At 44.6% G+C, this 27,588-nt stretch overlaps 2 protein-coding genes and 1 pseudogene across 2 annotated transcripts; 2 read left to right on the top strand and 1 right to left on the bottom strand.

Moving 5' to 3' along the window:
* Positions 1–295: 295 nt before the first annotated feature.
* Positions 296–1,227, top strand: LOC128848131 (olfactory receptor 8S1-like). The gene is given in 2 exon segments (XM_054047920.1): positions 296–1,196; positions 1,199–1,227. Coding segments are annotated over 2 exon segments (930 nt in total).
* Positions 1,228–7,208: 5,981 nt separating this feature from the next.
* On the bottom strand, positions 7,209–10,219 carry LOC128847590 (olfactory receptor 1020-like; annotated as a pseudogene).
* A 15,332-nt stretch (positions 10,220–25,551) lies between these two features.
* LOC128847443 (olfactory receptor 1020-like) lies at positions 25,552–27,254 on the top strand. The gene is made up of 2 exons (XM_054046843.1): positions 25,552–25,600; positions 26,300–27,254. Exon 2 carries the CDS (start codon positions 26,307–26,309, stop codon positions 27,252–27,254), a length of 948 nt encoding a protein of 315 aa, XP_053902818.1. The 5' UTR covers positions 25,552–25,600; positions 26,300–26,306.
* Positions 27,255–27,588: the final 334 nt, after the last annotated feature.

Here is a 27,588-nt window from a genome sequence, read left to right as displayed (position 1 = left end):
CAACAGGAGAGACTGAGGGAGCCCCACATAACACTGTCCCATACTCCTTGGTGAGCAGGGTTTTTGTGAATCCCGGTGGGGCCTGATTCTGGGATTTAGTCATCTAAAGTGGCAATTACGGGCCTAAATCCTTTGTGACTCTAGTCTATTTTGTCCATTTAAAACACACATTTGGAGTAGGGCCCTCTTTACATTCATCCTACTGATGAGATATTCACCACAGGCCACTTCAATTTCCTTTATGATATTTGTTCCTTTCATTCTTGCAGGTCACAGTTTTCCTGAAAAAATATCAATGGAAAATCAAACCACAGTGAGCGAATTTATCCTCCTGGGACTTTCCAGTGACCCACAGATGCAGATTTTCCTCTTCCTGCTGTTTTTAGTTATTTACCTAATCACTCTGGTGGGGAACGTGATGATCATGCTAGTCATAAAGGCTGATCCTCACCTACACACCCCCATGCACTTCTTCCTCTTCCATTTATCCTTTGTTGATATCTGTTATTCCTCAGTCACGGTGCCTAACATGCTGATTAACTTCCGAGCAAAGCAAAAAACTATTTCTGTCAATGGCTGCATTGCCCAGATCTTCTTCTTTTTTCTCTCAGCTGGTACAGAAATTTTCATTCTCTCAGCCATGGCTTATGACCGCTATGCTGCCATCTGTGACCCATTGCATTATGTGCAGACAATGAACAAAGCGCTCTGTGTTCAGCTGGTGAGTGGTGCATGGACCCTGGCCTTCTTAGGTGCCACAATTAACACAGTTTTTGCCCTCAAGTTACATTTCTGTGGGCCCAATCAAATCAGCCATTTCAGCTGTGAGCTTCCTCTACTATTACAACTGTCCTGCACCGAGATTCTCATCAATCAAGTGCTGCTTCTCACTTCTACTGTGATACTTGGGTTGAGCTCCTTCCTCCTCACACTGATCTCCTACATTCACATCATCTCCACCATCTTAAGGATACGCTCTGCAGAGGGCAGGCATAAAGCCTTCTCCACCTGCAGCTCCCACCTTATTGTGGTCTCCTTGTTGTATCTGACAGCTCTTTTCCAGTACATAAAACCCAGCTCAGTGTCCTCTGTGGTTCTGGATGAAATGTTCTCCATCCAGTACAGCATCTTGACCCCCATGTTAAACCCCATCATCTACAGCCTGAAAAACAAGGAGGTGAAAAGGGCTCTAGAAAAAATTTGGGGAAATTCAAGTTTCTCAAGTAGCGATGATGTTTTTATTTTTTATAAATAAGAACATATGGAATGATGGATAACTATTGTTTTGGACATTTTTCAGCTCAGATATCTCACTGACACTTTGTATCAAATTCTCAGGTGCTCTAAATTCGTGTATCTTCATTAAATTTAGAGGGCCAGATCCCCATGTGTCGAAGAGTCATTGGAGTAATGGGGAATAGATTGTGGGTCTCCTTCATCCAGGGTGAATGCTATAAACACCAGACTATAAAGTCATTCACACCTTCTCACTCTTTCTCTCGTCTTCCCATTCCAATCTCTCTTTAATTTAGGGCACTGACCTCAATAGAGGTATGACTGATTGACACCAGCTGAGGATCTGGCCAATTCTGTACAAAGAAGATCTTTGTCTATTACACTCTGTAGTTCTTCTGGGGTATTTTCTTAAAAACCCGTATTTAATATCTGTAGCATCTTATTGGATTGATCACTGTTAAAATCGCTAGGGTTTTCTAATAATAATAATCACTGGAGCCAATGGGTGTAATCCCTAGCTAGGGCTATATTCACAAAGGGATTTAGGCTTGAACAGGAGAGAAGAACCCACATGGGAAGGGGCATATCCCAGGCGACTACCCTAACCACTGGGATAAAAGTTATGAACCGTCTCCTCCTCCTAATTTCTTCTTCTTCTCCCTCCACCCCCCAGCTTTTTGCAGCAACACCTTAGATGGGGTTAGAGGGTTCCCAGCTGAGAATCCCAAGCAGGAGTTGCCTCCCCCATAAGATACAGGATCTGAACTCTATGACAGCCGCAGGGTTTTGAATACACCCCTCTCCTCTGCACCTCTCATTGGCTAGGGAACCACTTCTCAAGCTGGCTTTTTAAAATCCTATTCTTAGGTACTTACCTCTCCCCATTCATTGTGGAGGGAGTCTGGGCACTGAACTCAGGTTTTGTGCATCCCAGTGATTTTCTAGGCAAACAAAAGTTAAGTGATTTAATGCTCAGCATCACAATACCTACTTCCCTTTGTGAATCTAGCCCTTGGTGTAAATTGACCGAGACCCATTAAGGCAATGCAGCTAGATGGATTTACATCAAGTGGGACTCTGGCTAATAGTGTCCATATTCTAAAGTGATTTTGTTCTCCTCAAATTTCACTCACCATCAAGTTAGAAAAACACGGAGTTTTCACTTCAGCACTAAACACAGTAGGAAATGATGCTGGCACTCTGCACACAGCTGAAATTCACCCTTAGAGGCAGATCCCCAGCTGGTAGAAAGCAGCGTGACTCCACTGAAATAAACAGGGCTACACTGAGGTATGCCAGCTCAGGAACTTGCCTAAGCAAATAAAGATATGATATGACTCAGAATCCACCTGTTGTGAAAGTTTGACTTAAAGAGATATGGGCTGGGCTAAATGAAGAGTCAACCAATAAGCTGAGATTCTTAATAGAGTTTAGGGGAGTTAGGTACCCAACTCCTATTGGATGGGGAAAACTTAGCCCCAGTGATGTGCCAAAGGTGAGCCAGAAAGTTTGTGAAGAGGAAGACAGTGAAGCTTGATCTCTTCTGTCCCTGTCCAATGCTTTTAACCACAATACCATCCATGTGTCCACTGGGAGTCCCGTATCTCTGCCCATACCAGCCTAGTATTGACAGAATGCACTGCCTGTCCCAGTTAACAAAGACACTACCCTCTTCTCCAATTTTCACTGGGATGATTTCTTCTTTCACATGCTTCACATAAAATGAATAGAGCTAGTTGAAAAATGGGAATATTTTCATGACAACATGTCCCTCTTTCTCATCAAAATTCAAATCCTTTGCAATCAGCTCAGTGAATAAAAATTAGCCTGACTTAATTACTTTCACCTCCTGGTTTTGCAGAGTATCCTGCTTACTATGCATCATTGTGTTGGACTCTAATTTCTTTAGGACAGTGTGACGGTGCGAGGACTCACCCCTGTGGTGCCTCCGGCTGGTCGTCTCAGGGAATTAGTATTTCCAGCCTCCAGAGCGCCCTCTACAGGCTGGTGTCCCACTGCCACTGGCCCCTGTGTCACTCCCAGGACCCGGTGCCCCTTTGTCTTTGGGGTGCTGCCCCCTGGCAATACCCCCACAGCCTCAGGGTCTCCCCACCCAGGGGATCCCTCAACCCTCTATCCCCACCTTGCCTCAGTCGTGGGCTATGGCCAATCACCATCTAGCCCCTGCTCACTGGTGCAGACTGCAGTGTGATAGCCACTCATCATAGACGAAGGGGGGTTTCGACCTGCTGCCTCTGCCTAGCCTTGCGCCGTCCCCTGCAATCCCAGTACCTGTTTGGTCTTACACTAGACTGCAACCTGGGGGGGGGGGGGAGGTTTACAGGCCGGAGCTCCCCGGCTCCCTTGGCCTTTCCCCAGCCCTGCTCCACTCTGGTACCCTGCAGCCAGGTCCCTCCCTCTCAAAGCTAGAGAGAGTCTCTCCTTCTGGCCCACTGCCCTCTTATAAGGGCCAGCTGGGCCCTAATTACACAGGCTACAGCTGTGTCTATTTTCCCCAAACAGCCCAGCTTTCCCCCTCAGCCCTCTCCTAGGGCTGCTTTAAGCTGTTCAAAGCCTGGTGGGGTGACCACCCCGCCACAGACAGGAATCATGAGTACTTCCATGTTTGTTAAGTCTGCTGAATTTTTTTCACATTAAAACTTTTTCCAATCTGAAAGTGTGGTTACATAGCAACAGAAAATTTCTGTGGGAGAATCTGTATTTTGATGAAAAATATTTGATTTTTCTATTGGGGGGAAAAAGGTTTGATTTCAAATTGACCTCTCAAAATGAAAGGAAAACTTTTGTTTTAAAATGTCAAATGGAAATGAAAAGTTGTTATAGCCATGTCACAGGGCCGTTGTGTGGGTAAAATCCATTAATGTTTGGGACATGCTCAGATAGCACATGAGGGCTGTGACCCAGAGACAGCGCTCTGCACTCCATTGTGTTCCACAATATAGCTCCCAGGCTGGCAAGTTTCAGCACTGAGCTGGACACATACAAGAGTGGGATTTTCCAAAAGCCACCAAGCTATTTAAGAGCTCAAGCCCCAATGACTCTAGCAATGAGAGTTATGCTGCTAAATCACTTAGGTGCTTTCGAAAATCCCACCCTAAGGGCCAGATTTCCAACAACCTAGCGCCCACAACTGATGACAGATTTTCCCATAAAGCTCCGCTCCCATTTAGGCAATTAAAAGAGCCGATTTTTCAAAAATGTCCTTCAGCCAGCAACTCCTGAGTGGCACTTAGAGACAGATTTTTGACACAGCTCATCACCCGCCATACTGAGCTGTTTTGAAAATGTGGTTCTTAGTTTGTGTCCTCCCTTGACTGTCAGCCCTCAGTTTGTGTGACCTAGCTGGCTGCTCTCTCTCTCTCTTCCTCTGCTCTGCCTCTCCATCCTGGTCTCAGCATTCAGGCCTAAATGTACAGATTATCCACCCACCAGCTCCCTCAGCTCTATGGGAAGGAAGGGGAAAGACACATTCATCCTCTCTGCCCGAGTCTGCAGAGAGCCTGAGACAATATCTCTGAGAGGCAAAAGTTGCCCTGAATATTAACAACACCACGACACTTGAATGACTATGCAGAGAGCCAGAGACAACCGTGCTCAGAAGGGACAGCTGCCTTGAGTGTAATCGATGCAGCAACATCAGCCTGAGTCTGCAGAGAGCTTGAGACAGTAGCTCTCAGTGGAGTGAACTGCACCATTTGTCTTAATGAAGTGTTGGACCCACTGGCATTGGGTGGACCCTACCATCCCCACCTCAGCAGGGGACATTGTGCTGCATTACAAGAGTGTTCAATAAATGAGAGATGTCTGGATCTATGTCAATAGTTAATGAAGAGGTGTCAGTAAGTGGCACTCCTGAATATGCAGCTTTGTAGGAGTGATCAAACTTCGTGTTGTGCGTGCACTGCAAATGGCTTCCTCTGTGCAGCTCTTTCCATGCAGCTCTTAACAGCCATCAGAGCCAAGGGTCTCCAGTTGATTGTAACATGGTGACAGGGCCGGCTCTGGCTTTTTTGCCGCCCCAGGCTTTTTCTGCATGTTCGGCTTTTTTAAGCGAGGCTCTGGGCAGATAAAGCTGGGGGGAGGAGCTGTTGTTGTGTGTGTGGAGGAAAGACTATGAGTTAATGAATGAGGCATCAGTAGGTGGCGCTCCTGACTATGTAGGAGTGATTGTGTTGTGCGTGCACTGCAAATGGCTTCCTTTGTGCAGCTCTTTCCATGCAGCTCTTAGCAGCCATCACAGCCGAGGGTCTCCAGTTGATTGTAACACGGTGACAGAGTAAACAAGAAACATCCCACTCCCGGCTGCCATGCAAATGCAGGGACAGGGGCCCGAAGCCACTTCTTGGATGTGAGAGAAAAAGAGACACCATGGCATCTCCGTGCCTCTCACCAATCTGTTACCCATATAAAATACAATTCCTCTTCTGACCTGTTGTATTTCAATGTTTCACTGTGTTACAAGGCGAAACCTTGATAAAAAAATCATGCATAAGTAAAGTAAATATTGTTAACATGTAGGTCTGTGTTTTCATGGAATTTTTGCCTATAAATCTTGCTTTGTGCCATTAAAAACATATTTGCAAAAAAAGAAAACTTGCAGTGAACCTCAGTGGTGTTCAGACAGTGATAGAAAAGGTTGTGCGGAATGACTAGTAAAGTTTATTTTACAAACAGTATTCAAACAGATACAAAACTTGAGTAGAAACTCAAATCTCTTGCACCACAAACTGTAACCATAGTCATGAGATGAAAAATTAGGGTTTTACCCTAAGGGGGCACTGTCTGTGATTCAGCCCCACTAGCTTTGGGATGGAGAACATCAGAAATAGCCCCTTCCACTTCTTTCCAATCAGTCTGAGAGAGCAATAGGCCAAAAGGGACAATTAGTAGTGGTATTTATGTATATCATAGCTGTCGGATTTCATGCCCTAGCCAAGATCACAGACTTATTGTCTACAGGGCTTGCACACAAAGTATGAGATGATCCTGATTCAATGGCCTTACATTCTAAACAGATAAAGGAAACAAAAAGGTGGGAAGAGAAACCGAGGCTCAGAGAAATAAGGTAATTTCCCCATGCCCCACAGTAGATACATTGCAGTGCAAGAACCTAATTCATATCTCTTGTCCCCTATAAGAAGACCTCTAGGTGGCTGCAGAAAACAAGGGATAAAATAAGGAGCAGCTATAGGGCTAGATTCTCAGTTCTAGTAAGCTGATGTAGCTCTGCTAATTTCAATGGGGCTACACCAATTTCCCACAGCTGGGGACTGGGACATTGGCTCCAGTGGAGCTATGGCTCATTCCCAGCAGCTGGGGATCTGTCTCAATGATTCAATTGAACTACATGAATTTACACCGAAGGGGAATGTGGCCCACTGACTCCACTGGAGCTACATCAATTTAAACCAGATGGCAATCCAGTTCATTATTTTTAGTGGAGCAACCTTATTTTACACTATTGGAGAACCTAGTTGATAACGTTTCAGTGGGGAGCAAAAGAAATGGTTGATAAATGGGCTGTGTGCGTGGATACTGTGTGCGTGGAGGAAAGACTGAGAGAGAAATCGAATACCAAGAGGGAAATCGAAGATCCTAGAAACATCTAAGGCACCAAAGTTTAATGTCCACATTTCATTTTGCAACCAGGCCAAGAGAGTTCAAACACAGCTGGACAATAAGGGCCAAATGATAAAAGTCCCTTCTCAAACTTCCTGCCTCTAACTTCACAGGAATTTTTTCAGGCCCAGTGTTGTGAAATCCTGAGTGATGCTGGGGAAGAAGAAAGGTCCAATCAAAGAGATTGTTAAATCCAGTTAAGATTGTAGGTGATCTTCATTATTCTGTTCAGATCTGGGCTAGGTTATTCAAAGTGACCTAAGAAATTAGACACTGATCTACCAATGGGAGTTGGGTGCCAAAGTTCCATAGGCTGCTCTGAAAATCACAGCCTAAATCATGCCTAAATTCTTTATCCCGGATTTCCTGAAGGCCCCCTTCACCTCTTGGTTCCTCAGACTGTAGATGATGGTGTTGAGCATTGGGGTGATGACCATGTACATAAGTGACAGAGTTATATGGAAGGCTGGGGACTGCTCCGCTGATGGTGCCACACATATGATAATGATAGTTCCATAATACAGACTCACCCACCAGCAGGTGAAAGGCGCAGGTGGAAAAGGCCTTTTGCCTCCTGGCAGAGGAGGCGATTCACAGGATGGCTGAGAGGATAAGAACATAAGACACAATGATGAAGAAGACTCTGGACTGCACTCTCAGCAAGTTTGCAGATGACACTAAACTGGGAGGCGTGGTAGATATGCTGGAGGGTAGGGATCAGATACAGAGGGACCTAGACAAATTAGAGGATTGGGCCAAAAAGACCTGATGAGATTCAACAAGGACAAGTGCAGAGTCCTGCACTTAGGACAGAAGAATCCTATGCACTGCTACAGACTAGGGACCGAATGGCTAGGTAGCAGTTCTGCAGAAAAGGACCTAGGGGTCACAGTGGACGAGAAGCTGGATATGAGTCAACAGGTCTAGGTTGGATATTAGGAAACACTATTTCACTAGGAGGGTGGTGAAGCACAGGAATACGTTACCTAGGGAGGTGGTGGAATCTCCTTCCTTGGAGGTTTTTAAGGCCCGGCTTGACAAAGCCCTGGCTGGGATGATTTAGTTGGGAATTGGTCCTGCTTTGAGCAGGGGGTTGGACTAGATGACCTCCTGAGGTCCCTTCCAACCCGGATATTCTATGATTCTATGATTCTAAGAAAGGGACCAGGCTTACCAGTGTTACCAGATTTGCCCATTACTTTGGGGTATGCTCATTTATTCGGGTTACTCTTCTGGGGGAGGGGATTCTGTAATTCTATCAATGTACTGCTTGTGTCACTTGTGTTTTCATATGAAGCTCTACTTCTCCCTTCTGCATGTCCCCTCCCAATGGAGCTATCCTGCAGGACCTAGGTTCCCTAGGGCTGGGTTTCTCCAGCCCCAGAACTGGATGAACACCCACACATACATTAATAGAGCAAGTCTGAGCAGACTGGATCAATCAGCAATGTCAAGCTGACCCCTTATATGTCTCTGGACTCACTGGGCTGGATGAAGCAGCACTTTCAAGCTGCCTCCCCTTATATGCCCCTGGGCTGCATGGATTGGGTCAAGCAGCGCTTTCAAGCTATTACCCTTATGCGTCCCAGATTCAGCACATCTCTATCCCCACTCTCACATCACAATTGTACTGGCAGTAACCTACTTGATGAGCAAACCCCACAGTATTTAGGGAGCTGCAGGGATCTTTAGCTTAGGTAAAAGAAGCGTTGCTGTAGAGTGAATGGGGGAAGCTAAAAACACAAAAGAGTAAAGTTCAGTGAGAGAGAGAGAAGCAACCAAGTTAACCATAAAAGTTATTTATTGAATAATAGTGATAACTACACAAGGAGGGCTAAACGAACATAACATACATTATTAAAGGTTAATACCTAAGGTAAAAAGGAAAACAGAGAGAGAGAGAGAGAAAAGAGGGGGGATCTCACCCACTCCATGAGGCTTGAACTGGTCGGGGTTCCGAGGTGATGGTGGTAGCGGAGGGTCCTGAGTGCTGGAGACAGGCAGAGCCCCCAGCACGATCAGTCAGGAAAAGATGGAGTCCCAGTGGAACTGATGCATAGTTTGGATCTAAGCATCAGAACCCCGACTGGAGGGTGAGTAGGGATTTTTGTAGAGAAAATATAATGGTTCAAGGGAGAACACTAGATATGTTTATAGGTAAGCTGATGACTCAAGGATTTTCTTTAGGCTAGACAATAGGAGTTGATCACTCTTGGCTATGGGTGGTGTTTTCTTCCAGGAAGCTCACAGTGCAACTAGGTTGCTTCAGTATTTTGGATATCAATCAAGGATTTATTACTAGAATTGGTCTGATAACTGCTGAGCTGGGTGTGTGCAGGCGTAGGTTCATTAGCATCTGGAGCAGAGATTCCCATGATGCAGTGGTTCCCTGATTTTTCTGATCCCATAGTTCAGTGTGGTTCTCTGTTCTCCATTCTGTATGTAAATTGAGATGTCTCCCTGTCCCATCTTTCATGCAGATGAGGCTAGGGGAGTTGTCTGTGCTCTCCATTCTGTGTGCTAATGGAGATGTCTTAATCTTGTCACCCTTGTCAGGAGACATCATTGTGTCTCCCAATGCCCTTCACTGCTCTCTGCAAGTTTTTTCCTCTGATGGGTTTTGGTTTAAACAGAGGATGGGGGGAGGGCGGAGGTCTTTCATGAGTCAGGCTGGATACTGCACCCTGGTTCCCCAAGAACACAGAGCTGACTGGTATCACCAGGGAGCAAGAGACCAGGACAATCATATCTTCCAGGGGGCTTTTTCTACAGGACAATTGGAGCAGCTCCTCCATGTCACAGAAGAAATTATTAATTTCATTGGGGCTGCAGAAGTTTAGCTGGGGCACCATTCCCACTACTAATGCATTGGCTGAGAAGCCAGTTATCCAGGAGGCAGATACCAACAGAAGGCAGACCCTGAAGTTCATCATAACCTATAGCTGAGTGGGTTGCATATGTCTAAGTAACGCTCATAAGCCATGACTGCACGAAGGAAGCACTCTATGCAAGCCAAAGCACCGAAGAAAAATAACTGTGTGATACAGTCCCTGAAGGAGATTGTCTTATCCTCTACCAGGAACCCAGCCAGCAACCTGGGGGAAATGACTGAGGTGTAGCAGGTCTCCAGGAAAGACAAGTTCCCCAGGAAGAAGTACATGGGGGTGTGAAGCTGCTGATCAGCCACAACTAGCACAACAATGAGAAGGTTCCCAGCCACGGTCAGAACGTAGATCACGAGAAACAGCACAAAAAGCAGAATCTGAACTTCGTTCAGGTTCCCGAATCCCAGAAGGATGAACTTGGTGATGGATGTTTCATTTTTCCATTGCATGTGTGCCATATATTCTCTGCAAGGAAAGAAAGGAAGGAAGAAAGATTAACCAAACCGGAAAGATCTTCTTTCCCCAAACCTATGACTATTTCCTTGTTATTCCATCCCTTTTAACTGTATTCAGTGTTTACTTTGGGACAGATTGTCGATAGTGTTTAAGGGCCTAAAGATTCAGTTATTCTTCCAGAGGGATTTTACAAAAGAACCTCACAACCTAAAGTTCTTTGATTTCTGTGGTTATTAAGTGGCTAGATGCTTTTGAAAATCCCACTAGACACTTAAATATCTTTGAAAATCTCACCCATGACCGTTTAAGTACATTAAATCCAACTAGGCATCTATCTGCATCTTTAGGCACAGAAATACCTTTGAAAATCTGTCCCTTAGTATATAATATTTTTTCACCTGACCTGATGTAATATGGCAGTTGTTACAACAACTACGAATATGTCCATTAACATGACCCCAGAACTTCACAGAAGGGTACTTTTCAATTAACTCTGTAAAGGGAAAAAAAGACAATGGAGGCATGTGTCAGCAAACTCCAGAGTAACCTACCTATATTTTTTTCAGCAGCATGCATAATACACATGGGTAAGATCTCATTCCACACCCCCTTAAAGCCCCCTCCCTTTGCACAGCTGGATTCGCATAATAGGGCCTTAGAACAACTGGTCCAAAACACTTTTTTTCATGAAATATGAAGGTTTTAAGCAAAACACTTGAAAAGAGAGACTTTGGACACAAATGGCAGTTGCAGTGCCCCGTGGGATATGTAGTTTGCTCCTGTCCCCATTTGTTACCCTAGAATTTGACATTCCTGTATGCTACTCCAGAACTTGACAGTACTGCAGATTCATGGAATGGTGGGGAGAGTGTAGGGACAAGAAGTGAAGATTCCAGGGAAATATAAGGAATGTTTGGAAAATGACCTTGGTTTTAGGTGCGTCTGCTATGTAAGTTTTATTGTTGTTATGACTAGAAACGCTTTGCTGATAAGGAGAATAATGAATTGTTATGGCAGTTGCTAGGGAAATTATTAGTCTATTAGGTCTGGTCTATACTACCCGCCTGAATCGGCGGGTAGAAATCGACCTCTCGGGGATCGATTTATTGCGTCCGGTTGGGACGCGACAATCGATCCCCGAATCGGCGCTCTAACTCCACCAGCAGAGGTGGTAGTAAGCGCCGCCGACAAAAAGCGGCAGAAGTCGATTTTGCCGCCGTCCTCACAACGGGGTAAGTCGGCTGCAATACGTCGAATTCAGCTACACTATTCACGTAGCTGAATTTGCGTATCTTAAATCGACTACCCGCTGTAGTGTAGATGTACCCTTAGAGACTGAGTTATGTACTTTGTATGGATAAAATTTATAAAGATGTTAGTTAGAAAGTGTGCTTTGTAGCAGTCCAAGAAAGCTGTCTTTGGGCAAGGATTTGACAGCTAAATTCCCCAGCAGCTAGATGGAAGGCCGGGCCCCTGAAAGCCTGGCCGCTGATCCCTTGAAACCATTTCTTAACTTTAGGTAAATATAAATGTTTTGAAATGCTTTCAACCTACAGCAACAACCTGTGTGTGTGTGTTTGAGATCTAATAAAAAAAGTAGCTTTAGGTAAAAGCACTTTTGCTTCTGCCAATTATTTATCAGATGGATGACCTGTGCCCCCATTGATTTATACCTGCCACCGCCTGGAGAAAAGCAATCAAGTTACCACTGCTTTGGTTTCTGAAACCCCTGGGTAACATATTCTCCTCAATGAGCTGGGATTCCCCCATCTGGGCTACATCTCCCATAATGCAGCAGAAACAGGGACTTCATATTGCACAGCTTCCCTTTACTAATATGGCAGACCATGATGTATTATGGAAGGTGCAGTGCAGCAGGGGATCTCATCCACAGAGGAGAATGCAGACACAAGAAGGAAATTACAACTCCCAGGAGGCACTGCAACCCACATTTAAAATATTTTGATGAAAAAATAATAAATTTTCCATTGAAAACAGAAGATTTTGGAAATTGAAAAAAAAATTACTTAAACCCCCAATATCCCAATGGAAAACAGTTGAAGGAAAATTTTCAGCCCCAGATTTTAGTATAAATGAGATTTTGGTCTATAGGACTAGATGCTTTAGCTCCAGTCCAATGGGTCAGAATACAACATATGAGTTTAACTGCAAGATGTAAGCTTTTAGAAAAATGCCTGCATGGAAATATGAGTCTAGTACTGCCCTGCAGGAGCCCAGACCTGGGCTCAGTTTAGCTTCAGAGGACGCAGGATCTATAGTCCCATTTCTTCATTCAGGGTGCTTTGCTCTCAGCCCCAAACAAAACATACCCTCTGAACTGGCTGCAGAATGTCCCTGCTAACATAAGCTGTGATGCTGAGTCATGAGCAGCTGAGATAATAACTAGTGATCAGGGTTTTGCAGATGAGAGTATGTAGATACAGAGAACAAAAATCTGCTCTCTCTCAAACTCTCAGCCACCCTACTCAAGTAATCGGGCTTATAAGGAATGCAAGTTAGAGCATATACAGTATGAGCATAATAAAATGTATATAGATCCATAGGAACAATGATACTGCTTTGTATACAACAATGTATACTGCTTTGGCCCCAAGATGATGGTCTGGATAAAAAGCTCAGTCCATTGATCTTAATAAGGAGAAAGTTAAAAGGTGATTTGATCGTGGTCTATAAGTATCTACATGGGGAGGAAATTTCTGATCAAAGAGGACTTTTTAGTCTGGCAGAAAAAGGAAGAAAATGATCCAGTGGCTGGAAACTCAGGCTAGAAATAAGTTACATTTTTAAAAAAATATAGCCAATAGGGTGGTTTAGGTTAAGAAATAAGTAGACGTTAGATTTGGGGTCTAAGTCAGCCCAAGTGTAGAGGAGGATGAGAAATTGAAGTTGCTAGTGTGAGAAAGTCAGAGATAAGTTGGAGACAAAGTGCTATGGGAAAGTAAGAGTTGGCAAGGACAGGGCACAGGACTATGTCACTGTTATGTTTGGATTATAACTGGTTTAAGCAAGGCTTTAATCGGTGTTTTTAAGAATTGTTGAGAATGTTTTATTAAAATGCTACCCATCTTGATAGTATGGGAAGGACATTGGTGGAGATGTGTAATGTAAAGAGTAAATAAGAAGGTGGTGGATATATAATTATGGTAAAGGACAGTTTAATGTTACTTAGTATTATAATGGAATATAAAAGCAGTAGCCTTGCTAAACTGTAGAGATCTGCAATTAACATCTAAAGGGTACCGTCACTCAGTTCTCAGTGGACCGATCTCCCATTGATATACCCTTCCATCTTTGAGTGTATGTGTAATTGTAGGATTGTGTAAGTGATACTTGCACACCTGTTTGCTTAACTAATCAATTTTCTTTTTAATAAAGTTTGGTTGTATTATTCAAAGTGTTTCCTCGGTGTCCTGTAGTATATCAATTTTCTGTAACTGACCTAGAGGTTCGAACCTGAAAGCTAAGTATGTTTTTATTGCACCCTTATCTTTAACTACTTAATATCATTAGGGAACATTTCAACATAAAGACTACAATAGTGAGTGTAATTAACCATCAGAACAACTTATTAAGAGATGTAGTGGATAATCCATCATTTGGAGTCTTTAAATCAAGTCTGGCTATTTCTTCCTAAAAGATTAGCTATCGCTCAACCACAAGATACGGGCTTGATATAAGAATCATTGGGTTAAATTCTCTGGCCTGTGTTATGCAGGAGCTCAGACTAAATGATGATAATGGCCCCTTCTAGCTTTGAAATCTATGAATCTGTGACCTAATATGTCTCTTATATCCCTAACATCAATTACGCTATTTGAGTTTACCGAGATTCAGTATGATCCAGGGGGATTGATCAGTTCTCTGAAATTCTGGTGGGGCAGGGATTTATTCCTGGCTTTACCACTGACCAGCTTCATGGTCTTGAGGATGTCACTTCCCATGTTCTGTCTCAGTTTCCTGAATTCTAAAATTGAAGCTTTTACTTTGTGACTATGGCACCAACAAAGATATATTCAGATAATATGTGGTCTTGCATCAGTTGAGAACGAGATGGCTGCAATGGCAGGTGTTACTGTGCCTCAGTGGGTCACATCTGAGAATAGCAGATTCAGGACAAACAACTGAGAAATAGGGCAGACTCATCCCAAACTGAGGATTATTCTATCATTAGATTATATCAAGACAGTAATAAAAGTAAACTTCTGTCTCACCACACTGGTTAACAAGAAGTCAAAGATGCAGTCTCCTTAGGGAATTCGAGCCCTAGTTTCACCAATCAGTCACTAGACTTTATATTGAGTGGTTACTGAAAATCAATTTAATCAAACAAAGGTTCTTCTAATCCCAAGAGATCTGCCACATAGCCAGGTCAATATATAACTCAGATCTTACCTAATAGTCACACTGCTGCCAATTTTTTAGTAACTAACATCTTAAGGTTTATTAGTAAAAGAAAAGAAGAGAATTAAAATGGTTCATAGATCACATAGATACAATAATTGAAATGTCCTTATATCAGGTTTGTAGCAGTGATATTATAGACTGCTGGCTTGTAAAATCTCTCTGGTAACGTCCAAAGGATTGGAAGGTCCTCATTCCATCATTCAATATGCTCCTTTTAGTTGTAAATCCACGGTCCAGATAATCAGGGAAGGAAATAGGCAAAATTGAGTTATCCCAAGGGTCTTTTATAACCTCTGCCACATGCCTTGAAATTTTCTGTTTCAAACAAAGCTCACAGCACAGTTTGTGGAAAGTTATTGGCACAAGATGGAGTTCAGGGTCACATGAGCATATCACATGTCCTTACATGGCTTGTTGACTCACAGGGCATAGCCATTGGCCCCTTGGAGGCTGAGGAGTCTGCAGGAAGATCCTTCTGGGAGCAATGAGTCTCTTCTATGGCCCATTGTGAGAGCTAAGTGTCTTTGATGGGCCATCATCACAAAGCTCTCTAGCCTAGATGTAAATCTTATCTGGAAGGTTTTGCCCAGGAATACAGCACATAAGTAAGATACCAGTGCATAGACAATATTCATAACTTCAGATACAAAAACAATACATGCATATAAACAGGATAATCATACTGAGCAAATCATAATGTTTCCATTGACACCTTACATGACATGCTTTGTACAAGATTTTTTGGAATTGTCTAACTGTGGCAATATCACTGATACACATTGTTATATTTCAATCATACAGCCTCAAAGCAGGGTCCTGTCCAATGTGCAGGAGAAAGAATGCTTTTACATAAAGTTTATAGAGCGGAGGTTGAAGGAAGTAGAGGGGTGGCTCAGGGCCGTAATAAGAGTGGGGCAGCCGCCCAGGGCACAAAGCCTGCTGGGGTGGAAAAATGGAGTGGCACAGGATCGGGCCCAGTGGTTTCAGCTGGTGCAGAGGGTGCTCAGCACCCTGCCCCCCTCCCTGCAGGATTGGGCCTACTGACCCCAGCTGGAGCAGGTTCTCCCTGTGGCGCTAGGACCGTGGTGGCAGGTGGGCAGAGTGCTGAGTGCCACTGGCTGCCTGCCCGCGGGCCGGAACAGAGGCATGTGTCAGACCCGCCCCCGGCTACTCCCCAGCTCCTGGCGGCTGCGGACGGGTCACCAGGATTACCACCATACATCAGGGTTTTCCCAGACATTATTTCTTTTTTGGTCATCCGCCCCCGATGTGGGTGGATTTTTGAAATAAGAGGAAATTTCTGGGAAAGAGCGGTCTCTGCGCCCCCACCCCCATTGGTCCCTTCCCTACATCTGCCACTGCCAGATCCCTCTCATGTCGCCCCTTCCAGGCCCAGCCCGCCACATAAGTGGAGCCACCATGTGCCTCTCAGCCAGATGACAGGGCCAGGCCCAGGACCCAGCTCCCCGCCCTGGGGATGGAGAGAGGCCTGGCAGGGAGGCGCTGACTGACGGGCTGGCGCTGCATCCCAGGTCAACACCAGCCACCCTACCACCTCCCTCACCGCCCAAACACCCGTCCCAGTACACACACACCCTTCCAGCACCCCCAAATACCCGCTCCAGCGCCTTCCAAACACCCCTCCCAGTACACACACACACAGTCCTCCCGCATCCCCAAATAACCCCTTCCCAGGACACATACACACAGTGTACTTGATTTGGGAACTTGAAATATGTTAACCCTAGGGGTCACTCTGTTCTCATGGCCTTGGTTTCCGGAGCTGGAGGGAGCGAGTCTGCTCTGCTAGCAGCAGCCACCTGCCCCCAGATCCTGGTCTAGGCACCGGACTTGTGTGACCGAACTCAGAGCTTGAGCTGTGTGACTGCTGGCAGCCATGGGGCTGAGGCAGGGCAGCCAAGGGGAGCAAGGGATGGTTCCCACTCTGCGCTCAGGGAGCATGGGGAGAGTGATCTGGCTGTTGAGAGGCAGGTGCCCAAGGAGATGAGCAGGGAGCACTTCAGGGAGCATCTCATGGCAGCCAGGCTCCATGGGCAAGGGCCGGCTCCAGGGGGTGGTACCAGCCAGCGCCAGGCTCCTTTGGGGCAGAGGCAAGAGCACATCAGAGGTGCAGCTCGGAGCTGTGCTGCACGCCCTGCCTGGGGAGTGCCTGGCCATACAGAGGCAGCCTGGCTCGAGGAGCAGGGCACGGAGGGCTGCCAGACAAGCCAGCCAGCACCCCAGCTCCCATAGCCTGGACAGCCAGGGGCCCAAGTGGGCCGGGTAGCTCCCTATGGGCCATGTCGCATAGTTTGAAAACCTCTGTGCTAAATGGAAGGCAGAAATCGGGGGGGGGGGGGGGGGGCGGATCTGACTGTGACGTTGTGCAGTCTATATGGTTTTATAAAAATATGATAATAAGTGAATATAATGTAACTGGGATAGTTTTAGAAAAATAGGGTAATAAGTGAATATAACGTAACTGAGATATGCTTCATGCAAAAGGTTTCTTGTAAGGTATCATTACAAAGTTTATAATCTATTGAGTTTGATCATCCAATTTGTATAAATGTACCACTCTTGTATTTAAAACTAGAAATATCAAATATAACTCTGAGGGTCTATTGTAATTATGTAAAGTGTGGGTCATTAATGATGGTTTGGAATCTTGATGACTCCCATTGCCTGCAGATGGCTGTGTTTATCTGTGAGTCTTCCTGTATATGTGTGTGCTGGCAAGTGGGTAATGAAGCCTTGCAGTGATATGTGATCATGTCACCTGAACTGGAATCCATCTTTAACCTGGTGCTTTTCCAGTGAGGGGGGGTGGAAACCCTGAGGGACAAAGGGTTCCCGCCTTATGCAAAAGATATATAAAGGGGTGGAACAGAAAAAGGGAGGAGAGGAGCCATCATGAAGAATTCCCTAGCTGTCACCTGAGCTTCAACAAGAGCTGTATCAGGGGAAAGAATTGTGCCCAGGCCTGGAAGGTGTCCAGTCTGAGAAAAAGCTTCCTGAAGCATCTCTGAGGGTGAGATTATCTGTATTCAGTTTGATTAGACATAGATTTGCGCATTTTATTTTATTTTGCTGGGGTGACTTACTTTGTTCTGTCTGTTACTACTTGGAACCACTTAAATCCTACTTTCCGTATTTAATAAAATCACTTTCTACTTAGTAATTAACTCAGAGTATGTATTAATACCTGGGGGAGCAAACAACGGTGCATATCTCTCTATCAGTGTTATAGAGGGCGAACAATTTATGAGTTTACCCTGTATAAGTTTTATACAGGGTAAAACAGATTTATTTGGGTTTAGACCCCTCTGGAAGTTGGGCATCTGAGTGTAATAGACAAGCACACTTCTGTGAGCTGTTTTCAGGTAAACCTGCAGCTTTGGGGCACGTATTTGAGACCCTGGGTCTGTGTTGGAGCAGACGGCAGTGGCTGGCTCAGCAAGACAGGGTGCTGGAGTCCTGAGCTGGCAGGGAAAACAGAAGAAGGGGTAATCTTGGTATGTCAGGTGGCAGCTCCCAAGGGGGTTTCTGTGATCCAACCCATCACACTGACCCTTCGTGCTCTCCACACTCATCATCTCTAGAAGGCACACATATGCTTGCTTGCCCCCGGGTGCTAAAATGATTAGTTATGGCTCTGGGGTGGCTAGAGTGGAGGAGAGGAGCCTGGCTGGGGGCAGGGGCAGAGTGGAGAGGTGGAGACGGGGCTGGCTGAAGGGGCTGTCAGGTGGTGGAGAGGGGTTAGGGACCTGGCAGGAGGGAATGGCCAGATTATAAAAGACATATAAAGTAAATTAAAATAATGTATTTTTAAAGCATTTAAAAATAAAATTTAAAACTTGAAATAAGAAGTTAAAAAATCATATTAATAAAAAAAAAGGTAAACCCCTGCTTGGTGAGAGTCCAGGGGACTTATACTCTTCCATCCCACTTCAGGAGCTACTAGTTACGGCCCTGAGCCACGCCTCTGCTTCCGTCAACCTCAGCTCTATAAATTTATGTACAAGCATAGTTTCTTCTGCACGTCAGACACGACCCCGCGATTGCAGCCATCTTGTTTCCAACTGATGCAAGACCGCATCTTGCTGAGATTACCTGAGTATCTCCCTGTTGGTGCCATTATCAAACGCATTGATGTTAAGAACATGCTGTAACTTTTAACATTGAAAAAAATGTTTAATTTCCTCTACTCAGCTGTTTATAATGGATATGTTTCTGCTCCATATAACACAGTTGACATCACAATGGCATTGAATACTCATCTCTTAGTTTTCGTACAGATATCCTGCTACCTACAGAAGCCTTTGAAGATGCAGAAATGCCTTTGACGCAAGACCAATTTGCTATAGAATCTTGAGCTGTCAACTGACCACCCAGATAGGTAAAACTACTCACCCATTTAATGTCAAAGACATCCACATGCAGCATCAGCAGGGCATTTGTTACTATTTTATGGGAACATGCATAGCTTTGGTTATATCATCATAGGTTCTGCAGTTTCTCAGCTCCAGCTTTAGAAGTAGTTGGTCAGTAGTTTCTCCAAGGAGACAATATCATCCACATACTCAAGATGTATTAATGATAAATCTTTAAAATTCACATCTACTACTTTGGCCTCAATCAGCCCTGTCATCGGAACGTGTATTAGAACACTACATGACGTAAGTGAGAGAAGGCATCCCGGGTGTACTCCTGATTCTACAGAAAACCAGTCTGTAATACAACCCTTGACCCTCACACAAATAAATATGCTGCGGTACAGTTGCTCCACTAAGCGCACTAAACTCTCAGGCATCTCATACTGGTGTTGCAGTATCCACAGCACTGATGGATACACTCAGTCAAAAGCAGCTGCAAAGTCTATAAATACAGTGTTAACTTCCTTTGGTTGCTCTAGTTGTATTTCAGTAACATTCCACAGATCTTTATATAAACAATTAAATAAAATAGTCATTGGAGCAGGAACAGGGGTCTCCCATCTCCCCAGGGAGTGCCCTAACCACTGGGAGATAGAGTCATTCTCACTCCGGTGCTCTGGCCCAATGGTTGGCCTTCAGCTAGCTGTTGGATAATTGGCTCCTGTAGTATTGGTGGTTTTGACCTTCATGGTGCCTTTCTGTCCTTACAAGGAGGTTGGCCATTTCTTTTGTGATTTTATGCCTCTGTTAAAACTCACCTGTAGTGACATCCATCTGGTTGAATTTCTGTCTTTCATAGTGTCTGCCTTTGTGGGTGTGGTCCCATTTCTACTAACCCTAGATTCCTACTGTAGGATCATCTTGATTATCCAAAGGATCCCTTCCAACTCAGGGAAGAGAAAAGTCTTCTCCACCTGCTCCTCACACCTCCAGGTTGTTTCTGTTTCCTATTGGACCATGTAACAGCATAGTTTCCACCTCTCATGGGCATCCCCTTCTGGTCAGGTGTTTCTGCAGTCTTTAAACAGTCCTGGCCCTGGTATCAGGCCATACCCACAGGGCTTCCTCCCTGGAGGCAATGGTTTCATCCTCTTAATCTATTCTGGCCCCAGATCTCCAGCTGGGCCTCATGACAGTTCAGTCCCCTTCTGGGGGTTTACTGCTGTCCAATTGTAGGCCCTTCCCCAGTGGCCTATGTGGGGGACCCAGACCCACCAACTAGTCCAGGCCCCAGCCCAGGGACCCTAAAAATAGTAGTCACGTGCCACCCTGTCTCTATAGCAAAACTGCCTTCAGTTCCCTGGGCCACTTCCCTACAGTCCCAGCCTTCACCGATGCCTTACCCTTAGCTCAGGGCTGTTCCCAGTTCAGGCTCTGCAGCCATCCAGGAACTCTTCTTCGCTCCTCCGATCCCTGCCGGCACTCAGCTGTCCATTGCATTGCAGTTCCCTTTGGCCGGCCAGGAGCACCCATCTGCACTCCACTGGCTCCAGCAAGGAATTGACTGTATCTGGTTCTGCAGCTCCTTTTATATGGCCCTCCTGGGCCCTGGTTGGCTACTTCCTGCAGCCTCTCTGATTGGCTGCTTCCCCCACAGCCACTCTAGCCCGCTTGGAGGACCTCTTTACGGCTCATTTCCTGGGATGGGTGTGGCAGGACCCTGAGGCCTAGAGCGGTGGACCTCTGAGCCTCGTCCATCCCACCACCGACCATCATAATTGTCTCTTGGACCTCTATAGGAAACAGTCACCAGATTTAAACAAGGTCCTCTCCCTGCTCCATACAGCAATATCTCCCATGTTCAACCTCCTCATCTACAGCCTGAGGAGCAAGGATCCCTGGGAAGGGTCGGAAGCAAAGCAATGACTTTCCTAATGAAGCACAGTTTTCCATAAGGTGACCCAAGTGAATGGAGTAAGAGAGGAATGAAGACCTCTAATGTACTGAAGGTTTAGTTCTATTGGAGTAGAGACGGTCAACCCGACTCAAACCCAATGGGACCCAATTACAAATGTCAGGTTTGGGTTGGGTATGAAAACTCATTCTGTAAGATGGTGCAACCCAGCCCCCATTCCTCCCTCAGGCCAGCCCCCTTGGAGCTGGGGAGAGGGGGTGCATGGAGGCAGGGACTGGAGTGGGGTAGGTGGGGAAGGGGAGTTTGGGCAGAGCCATGTCATTTTGGGAACAAGGAGGATGGCTGGTTTCCCCTCCAGGGCAGGACCCGCTGCCGGTTGTGCAAAAGCAATAGCAGACATAGGTAGCAAGGAGCCGGGCAGGCAGCTGTTGTGGGTGGCCAGGGCGAGGGAGCGGGGACAACATACCACCACAGGTTCTCTGACCCCTCTGCTTCCTCAGCCTGCCTGTGTGTCTCTGAGGCCAAGGTGGGGGTCTTCCCCACTGCCCTTCTCCACATCCACCTCTGCCTGAGCTCCCTCTAAACCCCAGTCTCCTCGGCACACACCCCAATCCCAAACCTCGGTGTGCTGTTCAAGGCAACCTGAACCTAAGTGTTGGGTTTGGATCAGGTCAGGTCTGAAAACTACTCAACACCCTCAGGCTGGGGTCAGGTTTGGATTGACTCTGGCCTAGTCATGTTCAGGCCGGGCTTTAAAATTAGGTTTGAAGAGACCTCTATATTGGAGACCCCGTGTCGCGTGCAGAATTTGAAACCGTTTACAAGTTGTAAGTCACTTTTACATTATTGTACTTTTATTGTGTGTTTCTTTATGAAAAGAAAGAAAGAAAGAAAGAAAGAAAGAAAGAAACAAACAAACAAACAAACAAACAAAGAAAGAAACGGAACTTTTCTCCAGAGCCTTTTTGTCATTAAAGCTTTAACAAATTAATAACCCTCTTGAGGTTTACATGTGAATTTGGTTTATGCAACAGACATTTTAAAATGTTAGCAGAGGGTGTTATTATGTCTTTTCACTGAGGGAGACAAAGCAATCCACAAAAGGGTCGGGAAGAAAACTATCGCAATGATGTAATCTTTAGTGAATGGGAAAAAGGCATATAACTAGGCAGCAATGTCATCTAAAAGGTGCTGCAAGTTGACAACCAAGTCCCAGCTTCTCAACATTCGAATGAACATCGGTAAGGAGTGTAAGGGACATGTGAGTTGTCTGTGCTATCTTATGAATATTATCTATGTGTTTCATCGTTATTGTCTGGCTTGCAAGATGGCTGCCAGGAGGTTAATTCCAATAGGACCAGAGACCACGTAGGCTGGGAAGCAGACAATAACGCCTGATCTCCCTGTTTTCTGATACTTTAAGGACAGTGCTGGCGTCAGTGCAATTGAAGTGTTACCTCCACCATGCTGGGTTCAGCACTGGGGCTGGTAACTGCAGACGGGAGGACCAACAGGTGAGAAACTGAAACAAGTTGCTTTGGGAGTCGTTGAAAATCTGAGCCACTGGAGCTTAGGAGAGAGGGACGCAGAGGCTGCGGGGTACAGACCGTTCCCCCCAGAACCAGCCATCTGGATAAGCTAAGCCTACCTAAGCTTTAGGTCAGACAGATGCATGTCAGCTGTTGTGTTATGCTTTGATTCCTGCTGTTCAGATTACATGATATTTGGCTTCACAAAGGCTGGTTTGGGTCACTGTGTTCACCCAGTCACAGCTCCCTGTGGGGCAGTCTTGCAAGGGCAGATGAACTTTGTCAGGCCTGCTAAGCACTCACAGCTGGTAAACAGGTGTTGCAACCCGGGGACTGGGTCTAAAGAGTGGGAGAATTGCAGGTTTGCACCCTAGTGAGGTAAAGGCTCAATGCCTCTCATCTGCACTGAGAGGTGTCAAAGGTGCAGCTAGCCCTGGACCGTGATAAAGACAAGGGTAAGTGTGGGTAAATGTTGCTAGTATAGCTAGTAGCCTTACATGCATTATTTCCTTTCCTGTATGCAATAATAATACTAAGCCTTTCTATAGAGCTCTTTGGCAAAGAGTTCCAAAGGCAAAAGAACAGTATTAGGCACCTATCCTATGTCCTTTTTGTGCCTTTCAAAGTCTCTCCCTTCCTTCCTAAGTCACAAAGTAAAAGCTTCAATTTTAGAACTGGGGAAACTGAGACAGAACATGGGAAGTGACATCCTTAAGACCATGAAGCTGGTAAGTGGCAAAGCCAGGCATAGATCCCTGCCTGCCAGAGTTTCAGAGCACTGATCAACCACCCTGGATTATACTGACTTTCAGTGAACTATAAAAGCATCATTGATGTTAGGGATACAAGAGACATATAAGGTCACAGATTTGTAGATATCAAAGCTAGAAGGGACCATTATGATCATCTAGTCTGAGTTCCTGCATAACACAGTCCAGAGAATTTCACCCCGTAATTCTTGCAACCAGCCCATAACTTGTGGTTGAGCAATAGCTGATTTCTTAGAAAGAAACAGCCAGTCTTGATGTAAAGACTCCAAGTGATGAAGTATCCACTTCATTCCTTGGTAAGTTATTCTGATGGTTAATTACACTCACTGTTGTAGCCTTTATGTTGAAATGTTCCCAATTAATACTGAGTAGTTAATGATAAGGGTGAAATAAAACCATACTTAGTTTTCAGGTTCGAACCTCTAGGTCAGTTACAGAAAATTTATTTAGTAGAGAACCCCCAGGCAACTCTTTGACTGATACAACCAATCTTTATTAAAAAGAACATTGATTAGTTAAGCAAACAGGTGTGCAACTACCACTTACACAATCCTACAAGTACACTTACACTCAAAGATGGAAGGGTATATCAATGGGTGATCAATCCACTGAGAACAGAGTGATGGTACCCTTTAGATGTTAATTGCATATCTCTGCAATTTAGCAAAGCTACTCCTTTTATATTCTATTATAATACTAATTAACATTAAACAGTCCATTACCATAATTATATATCCACCACCTTCTTATTGCTTCTTTATATTACACATTATTTAAATTAACATCTGCACCAATGTCCTTCCCATATTATCAATATAGGTAGCAGCATTTTAATAAAACATTCTCAACAATTCTCAAAAACACTGATTAAAAACCTGCTTAAACCAGTTATAACCCAGACATAACAGTAACATAACCCTTGGCCCTGTCCTTGCTAACTCTTACTTTCCCATAACACTCTGTCTCCAATTTATCTCTGACTTTCACACACTAGCAACTTCCATTTCCCATCCTTCTCTACACTTGTGCTGACTTAGACCCCAAATCTAATATTTACTTATTTCTTAATCTCACCACCCTATAGGCTACACTGTTAAAAAAATGTAACTTATTTCTAGCCTGAGTTTCCAGCCATTGGATCTTTCTCTGCCAGACTAAAAAGTCTTCTTTAATCAAAAATTTCCTCCCTATTTACTTATAGACCGTGATCAAATCACCTGTTAACTTTCTCCTTTCTATGATAAATAGACTGAGCTTCCCATCTAGTCCATCACGTTAGGGCCAAAGAAGCATTGCACCTTATTATTTATGTGGATCTATATACATTTTATTATGCTCATACTGTATATGTGCTAACTTGCATTCCTTATAACCCAATTATTTAAATAGGGTGGCTGACAGTTTGAGAGAGCAGATTTTTGTTCTCTGTATCTGCATACTCTCATCTGCAAAGCCCTGATCACTAGTTATTATCTCAGCTGCTCATGCCTCAGCATCACAGTTTATGTTAGCAGAGACATTCTGCAGCTAGATCAGAGGGTATGTTTTGTTTGGGGCTAGAAGCAAAGCACCCTGAACGAAGAAATGGGACTATGGCTCCTGTGTTCTTTGAAGCTAAACTGAGCCCAGGTGTGGGATCCTGCAGGGCAAAGTGCTAGACTCATATCCATGCAGGCATTTTTCTAAAAGCTCATATCTTGTAGTTAAGCTCATATGTTGTATTCTGACTCATTGGACTGGAGCTAAAGCATCTAGTCCTATAGACCAAAATCTCATTCATACTAATATCTGGGCTGAAAATTTTCCTTCAACTATTTTTCAATGAGTTATTGGGGTTTTGAGTAATGTTTTTTTTAATTTTCAAAAATGTGTCTGTGTTCAATGGAAAATTTCCTTTTTTCATCAAAATATTTTAAATGGGGGATGCAGTGCCTCCTGGAAGTTGTAGTTTGCTTCTTGTGTCTGCATTCTCCTCTGTGGCTGGCATCCTCAGTTGGACTACACCTCCCATAATGCATCATGGTCTTCCATTTTAATAAGTGGAACCTGTGCAATATGGAGTCCCTGTTCCTGCTGCAATATGGGAGATGTAGTCCAGATGGGGGATCCCAGCCCATTGAGGAGAATGGGGTCATGAGGAGCAAACTACATATCCCACGAGGCACTGCAACTGCCTTTTGTGGCCAAAATCTCTCTTTTCAAGTGTTTTGCTGAAAACTAACAAATTTCCATAGAAAAAATGTTTTGACCAGTTCTCCTACAGCCTCATTATGCCAATACAGCTGTGCAAAGGCAGGGGGCTTTAAGTGGGTTTGGAATTAGAAACTTATCCATATGTATTATTGCATGTTGCTGAAAAAAATTATAGGTAGGTTACTCTGGGGGCTGCAGTTGCTTGCCTCCATTGTTTTTTTTACCCTTTACAAAGTTAACCAAAAAGTACCCTTATGTGAAGTTTTGGGATCATGTTAATGGACATATTTGTAGCTGTTGTAACAACTGCCTATTGCATCAGGCCAGGTGAAAAAAATATGATATACTAAGGGAAATATTTTCAAAGGTATTTATGTGCCTAAAGATTCAGATAGGTGTCTAGTTAGATTTATTAATGTTCTTAAACAGGTCACTGGTCAGATTTTTAAAGGTATTTAGGTGCCTAGTGGGACTTTCAAAAGCATCTAGGCACCTAACATCCATTCAAATCAATAAACTTTAGTTCTTGAGGTTCTTTTCTAAAATCCCACTAGAAGAATAAGTGAATCTTTAGGCCCTTAATGACAGGTTTCAGAGTAGCAGCCGTGTTAGTCTGTATCCGCAAAAATAACAGGAGTACTTGTGGCACCTTAGAGACTAACAAATTTATTTGACCACGAAAGCTTATGAGTCTCTAAGGTGCCACAAGTACTCCTGTTCTTTTTAGGCCCATAAATGCTTTTGATAATCTGGCCGTAAGTAGATACTGAATACAGTTAAAAGGGATAGAATAACAAGGAAGTAGTTGTAGATTTGGGGAAAGGAGATCTTTCTGGTTTGGTTAATCTTTCTTCCTTCCTTTCTTTTCTTCCAGAGAATACATGGCACACATGCAATGGGAAAATGAAACATCCATCACCAAGTTCATCCTTCTGGGATTTGGGAACCTGAACGAAGTTCAAATTCTGCTTTTTGTGCTGTTTCTGGTGATCTACATTCTGACCATGGCTGGGAACCTCCTCATGGTTGCGCTAGTTGTGTATGACCAGCACCTTCACACCCCCATGTACTTCTTCCTGGGGAACTTGTCTTTCCTGGAGACCTGCTACACCTCAGTCATTTCCCCCAGGTTGCTGGCTGGGTTCCTGGTAGAGGATAGGACAATCTCCTTCAGGGACTGTATCACACAGTTATTTTTCTTCGGTGCTTTGGCTTCCATAGAGTGCTTCCTTCTTGCAGTCATGGCTTATGACCGTTATTTAGCCATATGCAATCCACTCAGCTATAAGGTTATGATGAACTTCAGGTTCTGCCTTCAGTTGGTATTTGCCTCCTGGATAACTGGTTTCTCAGGCTCGGCTTTAGTAGTGGGGATGGTGCCCCAGCTAAACTTCTGTGGCCCCAATGAAATTAATAATTTCTTCTGTGACATGGCAGAGCTGCTCAAATTATCCTGTGCAAGAAGCCCCCTGGTGGAAATGGTCATTCTGGTCTCCTGCTCCCTGACAGCCCTGATCCCTTTCCTCTTCATAATTGTGTCTTACATTCTTATCCTCTCGGCCATCTGGCAAATCGCCTCCTCCGCTGGGAGGCAGAAGGCCTTTTCCACCTGCACCTCTCACCTGCTGGTGGTGAGTCTGTATTACGGGACCCTCATTATCATGTACATGGCACCATCGGCAGAACAGTCTCCAGGCTTCCATAAAACTCTGTCACTTATGTACACAGCCATCACCCCGATGTTCAACCCCATCATCTACAGTCTGAGGAACCAAGAGGTGAAGGGGGCCTTCGGGAAAGTCGTGATGCAGAATTTAGGCATGATTTAGGCTGTGATTTTCAGAATAGCCTCAGGAAGTTTAGCTCCCAACTCTCATTTGCAGATCAGTGCCTAATTTCTTTAGACCACCTTGAATAACCTAGCCCAGATCTCAACAGAATTATGACAATTGCCTATAATCTTAACTGGATTTATTAAGGATTTCTTTGATTGAGTCTTTCTTCTTCCCCAGCGTTACTCAAGATTTCACAACACTGGGTCTGAAAAAATTCCTGTGACGTTAGAGGCAGAAAGTTTGAGAAGGGACTTATATCATGACCCTTATTGTCCAGCTGGGTTTGAAGTGTCTTTGCATGGTTGCAAAATGAAATGTGAACACTAAA

The sequence above is a fragment of the Malaclemys terrapin genome, chromosome 13, assembly GCF_027887155.1.
Source record: "Malaclemys terrapin pileata isolate rMalTer1 chromosome 13, rMalTer1.hap1, whole genome shotgun sequence".
NCBI classification, from domain to species: domain Eukaryota; kingdom Metazoa; phylum Chordata; order Testudines; family Emydidae; genus Malaclemys; species Malaclemys terrapin.
The sequence above is the reverse complement of the archived record's forward strand: the minus strand, read 5'-3'. Positions and strand labels throughout refer to the sequence as shown.

Coding starts and splice junctions, on each gene's coding strand:
- LOC128847443 (XM_054046843.1), top strand. CDS start 26,307: ATGGCACACATGCAATGGGAAAATGAAACATCCATCACCAAGTTCATC.